Here is a 7,271-nt window from a genome sequence, read left to right as displayed (position 1 = left end):
TGCAATTATAATAAGGGAAGATTTTAAATCGAATTTAACTAAATTCAAATTAAATTAATTATAAAATTAAATTCAAAAATAAATTTATGTAGGATTTCCAAGAAAGTTGATATATTTAGAGCACTTTATAAATGGTAGGATATAAATAGATTAATAAAATAATTAAATATATTTAAATACCTTTAATTTTGGAAAATGATGACATATTTTTTGATGATTTATTTCCACCAATCAATTCGCCACATGGATAAAATTGAGGACATGTCATCAATTGAAATTGCCAAATGTCAATCAATTAGCTATGGAATTCAACTTTTATATATTATATAGATGTCATATAATTTCCCAGCACCAAAAGAATAAATAAAGAAAATCGCAAACTCAACATAATGAGAAATTCAAGGAACATATAACTGCTACTTGAAATTTATTTATACCTCTCTAAACCATTTGTAAAACCTTCATCCGCATTGTCATTAGACTAACCATCTCCCATTATACAAGAATCTAGATACTGAAAACAGGAATATATATTTCATAATAATAATAGTAATAATAAAATCTTGATATAGGCTAATACCTATCAGTGCGAGCAAAACGTTCTCCGGCGACATAACCATTACCGGGAGCTCCCTCAGCTTGCCCTTGAAGTTCATTTTTCCTATCAGAGCCATAGACAGGTAAAATGGCATAATTTACTTTTACTGTTCCTAACATCGAATAAAATACGAGAAGCACAAAAATTACCTTCAAACAGTTCTTGGGCCGAGGCAGTTACACACTGCAGCCATCGCTTATTTCGTACCGCATGCCTTTATTCCGGTAGCCTTTAACGGAAGTTAGAACGACAGTGCATCGGAAATAGTTTAGTAGCTCTCTCTCCTGTCGAACAAAAAGGGCATCGAAAATATTCTATTCCCCAAAATCAGATCTATAACGAGATCAGTAAACAATTAAATCTTCTCTTAATGCAGGAATAATTTGCTCGAGGCACCTATGTGTTTATTTTTGTGCAAAACTGAAACACCTATTTTTACTTCACCTACAAAGAAGAAGAACCACTATAAACATGAGCATAAAAGCATCGAATAAATGAATCGTTACCTTTCCTCTTACTGCAACACCCCCTCGCTTCTTAATGGAATTGAAAGGAGAGACATGGAGAACTACGGATTCTGATTTCGTTATGTTAAAAGTTGGAAATATAGATACACTATCGTACGACTTAAAAGTACCTTAACACCCCATTGAAGGACAGCTTTTTCGGTTGGAGATCCCGAAACCTCCATTGCACCCTCCTAAACACTACAAGAGATAAAAACTCGGTTAATGATCACACTCCCTTCCGAAGCACAGACATTTATTTACGAAAAGACTTGAAAAATCCATGCTCACGTGCACTCACGTACTGATGAAAAGAATACATTAGATAGAAAAACACTGCCGGAAGTGTTCTGTGCAAGTCCCTCGTCTAGAAGAGAGGAAATTGTTGCATGCAACTGAGCACCGTCTTCAGGAGGATCCATCTTCTGTTTCCCAACATAAGCCTCAACTACAGTCATCTGTCTTACGTGGTTTGTCAAAGTTAGTTACACCAAAGTCGGAAAAAAAGGAAGGTTATCTAACGTATTCGCAATTACGTATCAAAATGTAGAAACTTACAGCAGCAGTTATGATATGTGTATAACCCCATCAACTATTTCGCCAACACTGGTCTCTCCATGGACGAACTGAACAGATCCATCGGGATTTTTTTACGTCCCCGTGAAAAATCTGAGGTAATTAATTTGTCAATGTTACTGATACTCAGAAAGTGGTCGTAGAATAAGATAACACGAAACACTGCCCAAATTACCTGATTAAGAGAATAATCAGCACGAAGAGAGCCACGGTGAGCCCAACGATGCCTATAAACGTTGCAACACCATTCAGGCGCACCTGTAATGTATCAACAGGATCCATAATTGGTTTTATTTATTTTCATGTAGTAAGTAAACAATGAAAAGATGAACCGTTATATCCAATAAGTACCTGCAAAGGAGTTTCTTCACCGGTATCTTCTGAAATACAGGCCATCAACAATCCCCATTCGGTGTTGATTCCGACACCAGTTACCTGAAACAGAAATTTGAACTTGTTATAATAATTCAACATCTGAAATTGGAACAGAAATTAAGCGTGGTCGAAAATTCGTTTACTGGAGGTGGGAAAGTTTTATATCTTACCATCATTGTTCCGGCACCAGCTGCTACTTTGCAACCAGACATCAAAAATGGAGATTTGTGGTCTTTGTGGACCTGCAATAATGGCATTGTGTGTGAGAAATAAAAATATAATTATCTAATATTATAGAACCTTCAAAATAAAGTCTAAGCAGCTCACAATCTTGCTTTCTCCAGTCATGTTGGATGCGTCAATGGCGAGAGAATGTCCGCTTATCAAGATTCCATCGGCAGGAACCTGTGTAAAATACATTAGGAGACTCTTTTCGACAATGATGCGTGGTCCAAGAAAGTATATCGAGTAAAATCGGATCTGTTATCACCTGATCACCAATCTGGAGAGGTATGACATCTCCAACCACAATCTCGTATAGCGAAACCTTGTTTCTTCTGCCACCTCTGATCATCTGTACATATGTTTGTCCATGAGAGTACTCTAAAGAGAACAATAACAAGAAGGTAAAAGCTTGAATAAGTTCGTGACTGGAATATTACCTCCAATTTGATGTTCCGTTTTTCTTCGTTTAAATTTTGAAACTGGAGGGACTGCCGATAATCACTAGTTGCTGAACAACAGATGCAACAGATGCAATTATATTACTTCTCTCCTAAGGTTATAAATAACCAATCTGAATTTTCTAACCTGTAACAAAAATAACCAGAAGAAAAACAAAGGTGATGCTTCCTCCGTCGTACCATCCTTCCTCCAGGCCCTGGAAAACACGAGCAATTCTTAAATTTATATATGAAGGAAATTATATAAATTCTTTTAATAATATGGTATTGTTTTATTTCAAGCCAACCTCAGTTTTTATTCCGAGAGCCAAAGAGGCCACGGCGGCTATTATTATTAAAATAATGAGAGTTAGATCCTGCCAAGCCTCCCATAGGAATCTCTGCGCAAAAACAAACGTCGAATAATTAAATGGTGGAAATGTATAAGTAAGAACATCCTATCAAACAAATATAACACTCTAGACAAGTCTTACCAAGAAACTCCTTCCTTTTTTCACGGGATACGTGTTTGAGCCGAAAGCATTCTTTCTTCGTGATAACTCATTTTCGTCACCGTATATCCCTGTTTCGACGTCTGTTTTTATCATTTCTGCCAACCCTTTAACCTGAATAAAATGACGGTCGAGATTAATATTTATGCATATAGCATATGTTAGCAAACTTCCTAGAGAGATGGTGAAGGGAAAAAGGAAGTGTTACCCCTCCATATTGTTGCAGTGCTGTAATATTATGATCCATGTTCATCGAAGCAAGTTGCTCGAGTCCGATTTCATAATCACCGTTAGGAGATGGTGGAGCTACTGTCGTGCCTAATACTGATTTGACGAAAATCAAATCAGGTTTGTAGCAGAGATGGAAATAGGAAAACCCGCTTAAAAAGAAGCAACGCTCGAAAAATACCTATTGCTCGTTGTCTAGCCAACTTAAAGAGCAGTGCAGCCTACAACCACCGACACCAGAATATCAAGAATCGAATTAATAAAAGTACGGAATGAAGACTAATGTGTTTTAATATTACCCTTATGACCTGAGCATGTGCTCTGATCATCCGTCTTCTCTTTTCTTGTTCTTCGTCTTTTTTCAGGTCTAACGTTTAGCGGAAACATCACGAAGCATTAAGCACGAGGGCGGCTTGCTGCAAAAGGACCAAGACTTAGACAATCAGAAAGAGGTGCACATGCATGTAATTCATCGAATTTCAAGTGATTTTAAATTCCATAACCATAAAAGCAAAAACGATAAATTCGACAACTAATCATTCAACCGTTTAATTTATCCTCCAAACAGAAAAATAATTGCATGTGATAATTAAATGCAATACAATAAACAAACACACGCGGGCGAAATCTTACCCTCCAGCGCTTGAGCGATTCATGGGAGGCATTTTTGGTGTTGGCAATGTCGAAAGGATCAGAGAAATCAGGATCGCTGCCCCCATCCACCCCCATCAACGCCAGCGGAGGAGTCGCCGGTCTCCAGGTCGAGGTGCGATGCAGCTTCATTGGCGTAGTCATATCGACGGTGGCTGGGGGAGGAAAAAAAATATGAGTAAGAAACAATTTGTGTTTATTTTTGTGCAAAACTGAAACACCTATTTTTACTTCACCTACAAAGAAGAAGAATCACTGTAGTTGTACAACGCAAGAACATGTATAATACAAACTTTTTCACTCCACCACCGCCGGAGCCATGAATATTTGCGCTAGGCCCGGAATTAACAGAACCACCAGACCCTCCTCTAATAAACACAGTCTTGAAGCCCCTTTTACGGCGCAATTTGCAAATCTGAAACTGACCCACCAAATTAGAATCAGAACTACAAAAACCCTAAACGAAAACAAAAGAAAAAAAGCACAGACAAGATAGATACGTAATTAGAATCAGTACCCATAACGAGGATTTAACATGAGTTTTCCAGTAATTAATGAAAGAAAGTTGAAAGAATCAGTAAAATAAGTAAATTTAGTGTTCTAACCTGTGATAGTAACCAAAGGGTTATCCAAGAATCGCTGTGATAGTAACCAAAGGGTTATCCAAGAATCGGAAAAAGGTTGAATCTTGGAACCGGTTGAATGCGAAGAGAAAAGATGAAAGCTGGTTCTGAAAATGCAGAAAACCCATATATGACAGCCCAGAAATTGAAAGGCCAGAAATTGAAGATAGAGACGAGAAGGACGGCGACGCATACTATTGGAGGAAAAAAGCGGTGCCGTGGTAGAGGTGCCGGGTGGAGCGGCGGCGGGGCGGCAGACTAATCAACGGCGGAGGTCAACAAATGTTGGCGAATTAAAAAAAATCGAAAATCAAGCATACACGACACGGTCGAGCTGCTTGGAAATTAAATGGAAAAGAAAATATTTAGACACGCTCATTGGATGGAGGGGTTGGAACGGCAACGTTTCACAATTAAATGGGGCAAAAGAAAAGAAGAAAGAAAAGGCAGTGAAAATAAAAGGCAGATCCCCATACTTATAATATATATATATATAATATATATATATATATATATATATATATATATATATATATATTTATTATTATATATTGTGTATATATAATAAATCAGTGTGTTGAAAAGTAAGTACATGTTAACCATCTTTTCTCTTTTAAATTGCAAAAATATCACTCTAATTATAATTTATTAGGCAAATTACAGGAAGATCCCCCAAGATAAGATTAAATTAAGAAAAAAATCCTTACTCGAGTAATTAATTAACAAACCACTCCTAAATATTTATCATTTGAAGAAGGGTTTTTTGCAAAATCCACCCCTGTGAAATCTCAAATGGCTAAAAAAGTCCCCATGTTAAAAATATTAGCAAAAACCCCCCTGTGAAAATTAGTCAAAGCCAGAAAGGCCCCTGCGGGCTGATTGTGTGTTACACGCGCTGTGTGTGCGACTCTTTGTTATATTTTTTGTCATGAAAAGTCCCAAATGCCCTCTAAAATTATTTTATAACTGAACATAAATTTATTTGGATTTAAAAATAAATAATCCAACTTTTTGGATGAAATTGCAATTTAAAAAAATTTCTTTACACAGCTTTTTCCCAGCACCATTTCATCGTCACCATCAAACCATCCTTCCAATAGTGCAACCCATTCTCCCTACCAGGTACCTCAATGCTGCCGCCACATCGACGACTATCGGTGCTCCAGAATTTATCGGAATCTTCATCAAAAGCGAATTCAAGTCTAAAAGCCCAACTTTAGGGTCAGAGGTTTTGGGCTTTCTTCAACATAGAGAAAGAAGAGGGCCAAGATTCGATTTTCAACAGGGCCGCCCTAACCCTTGAGACAGAGAAAGAAGGGACCAAATTCCAGATCCAATTTTATTTTTTTATTCCGGATTTTGGGATTTTGGAACAAAGAAGATTCACCCATATACACAGGGGTAGAGAGTTAATTTGTGAGTGTAGCTCCACCATGGAATCCGCCGCCGGTTTGCATCGCCACACCTTCCCCGATGCTGGTTGAACCTCCGTTTTTCTGCGGTCCTTATATTAGGGGGACAAAGAAGATTGTTGGAATTTTATTAGTTTTTTGGGAAGATATGAAGGAGGGGACGGAGAAGAGGATGTAAGTGGAGGGGAGGGTGTACAACGACAAAAAGAGGGAGGAGGAAGGAGATGGAGAAAAAAACAAATGAAAAATAAAGTTCTTGTCGGAGAAGATGACCGGAACAAGAATCCCACCCAGAAGATGGACCGTAGGAGGATATGTTTTTGGGATTTGAATATTTTACATTATTATTATTTTTTAATTACGGGTAGTTTAGTAATTTCACATGGGTCAACAGCTAATTTTAAAATAAGGGGCAGTATACTTTGTCAAAAATAACATAAGGACTTTCTTGTTAATATTTTTAACACAAGGGTCTTTTTAACCATTCGAGATTACACAGGGGGTTATATGCAATTAGCTCTTTGAAGAATGTACGGGCTAAAGGAAATACATCATAGAAGATTTTTTGTTATTATTAATAATAAGTAATAACACGTGAACTTTTTTAGCAATTCAAAAGAACATATCGAAAACATCAATTCTCGTCTTTCTTTAAATATCCAACATCTTACGAAACCGATGCATGTAGAAAGAAACATACCATAAGAACTTGTCAAGAGACAAGATAGCTCGTTGGTAAGCACCTTACATAATATTTAGCCATAGATTCAAGATATCAGGAGGAAAATCAGGAAACAAGTAAAAAAAGAAGAAAAAAAAAATACCATAGGAACTTCTTTTTCCTTTTCGAATTAGTATTTTTAATTAAAAGATTGAATTTAATTAAAAGATTGTATTTAAACTTGTCATTTAGTTCAAATTGGGTTTGATTTGAGGGACTCATAGCATAACCTTCATATTTGAATAATTACAAACACCCGTCAATTATGTATTTAAGTTCTCATTAATAGTCAACTTTGTATGTACCTCACGAGTTTATTGCGTTTAGGTTTCCACTCCGAGTAATTAACTTTGTAGTCACTCCTTAAAATGTATCATTTGAAGAATTACTTGCTAGAAGAAATACAT

The 7,271-nt window shown here is 36.7% G+C and overlaps 1 protein-coding gene and 1 long non-coding RNA gene across 3 annotated transcripts; both read right to left on the bottom strand.

The window, feature by feature from the left end:
- Positions 1-348: 348 nt before the first annotated feature.
- On the bottom strand, positions 349-1,594 carry LOC148766963 (uncharacterized). Its single transcript, XR_016034282.1, has 3 exons — positions 1,396-1,594; positions 748-1,305; positions 349-661 (listed from the first exon to the last, which is right to left on the bottom strand). It is a non-coding gene; the product is annotated as an uncharacterized LOC148766963 (long non-coding RNA).
- Positions 1,595-1,660: 66 nt separating this feature from the next.
- Positions 1,661-4,617, bottom strand: LOC105973532 (calcium-transporting ATPase 9, plasma membrane-type-like). Of its 2 annotated transcripts, none has more exons than XM_088825380.1 (15): positions 4,402-4,617; positions 4,091-4,263; positions 3,757-3,873; positions 3,639-3,678; positions 3,438-3,553; positions 3,212-3,343; positions 3,026-3,118; positions 2,866-2,935; positions 2,718-2,788; positions 2,546-2,629; positions 2,383-2,460; positions 2,226-2,297; positions 2,032-2,115; positions 1,856-1,938; positions 1,661-1,773 (listed from the first exon to the last, which is right to left on the bottom strand). In XM_088825380.1, the coding sequence occupies exons 3-15, from the start codon at positions 3,784-3,786 to the stop codon at positions 1,755-1,757; spliced, it is 972 nt and encodes a 323-aa protein (XP_088681506.1). In that variant the 5' UTR covers positions 3,787-3,873; positions 4,091-4,263; positions 4,402-4,617; the 3' UTR covers positions 1,661-1,754. The 2 variants fall into 2 exon arrangements, with proteins under 2 accessions (XP_088681506.1, XP_088681507.1); XM_088825381.1 differs by having other exon boundaries at positions 1,856-1,907.
- Between the last annotated feature and the right edge of the window lie 2,654 nt (positions 4,618-7,271).

The sequence above is a fragment of the Erythranthe guttata genome, chromosome 11 (genome assembly GCF_056151865.1).
Source record: "Erythranthe guttata isolate IM_541 chromosome 11, IM_541, whole genome shotgun sequence".
Classification (NCBI taxonomy): Eukaryota; Viridiplantae; Streptophyta; class Magnoliopsida; order Lamiales; family Phrymaceae; genus Erythranthe; species Erythranthe guttata.
Note: the sequence above shows the minus strand (reverse complement) of the source record. Positions and strands in the feature narration are given on the sequence as shown.

What these genes read in the sequence shown, in the direction of transcription:
- LOC105973532 (XM_088825380.1), bottom strand. Translation starts at nt 3,786, where the DNA reads ATGATCAGAGCACATGCTCAGGTCATAAGG. An exon ending in CACTGCAACAATATGGAGGG is followed by an intron (nt 3,344 to 3,437) that starts GTAACACTTCCT and finishes CATTTTATTCAG; the next exon opens with GTTAAAGGGTTGGCAGAAAT. An exon ending in AACGGAACATCAAATTGGAG is followed by an intron (nt 2,630 to 2,717) that starts GTAATATTCCAG and finishes ACATATGTACAG; the next exon opens with ATGATCAGAGGTGGCAGAAG.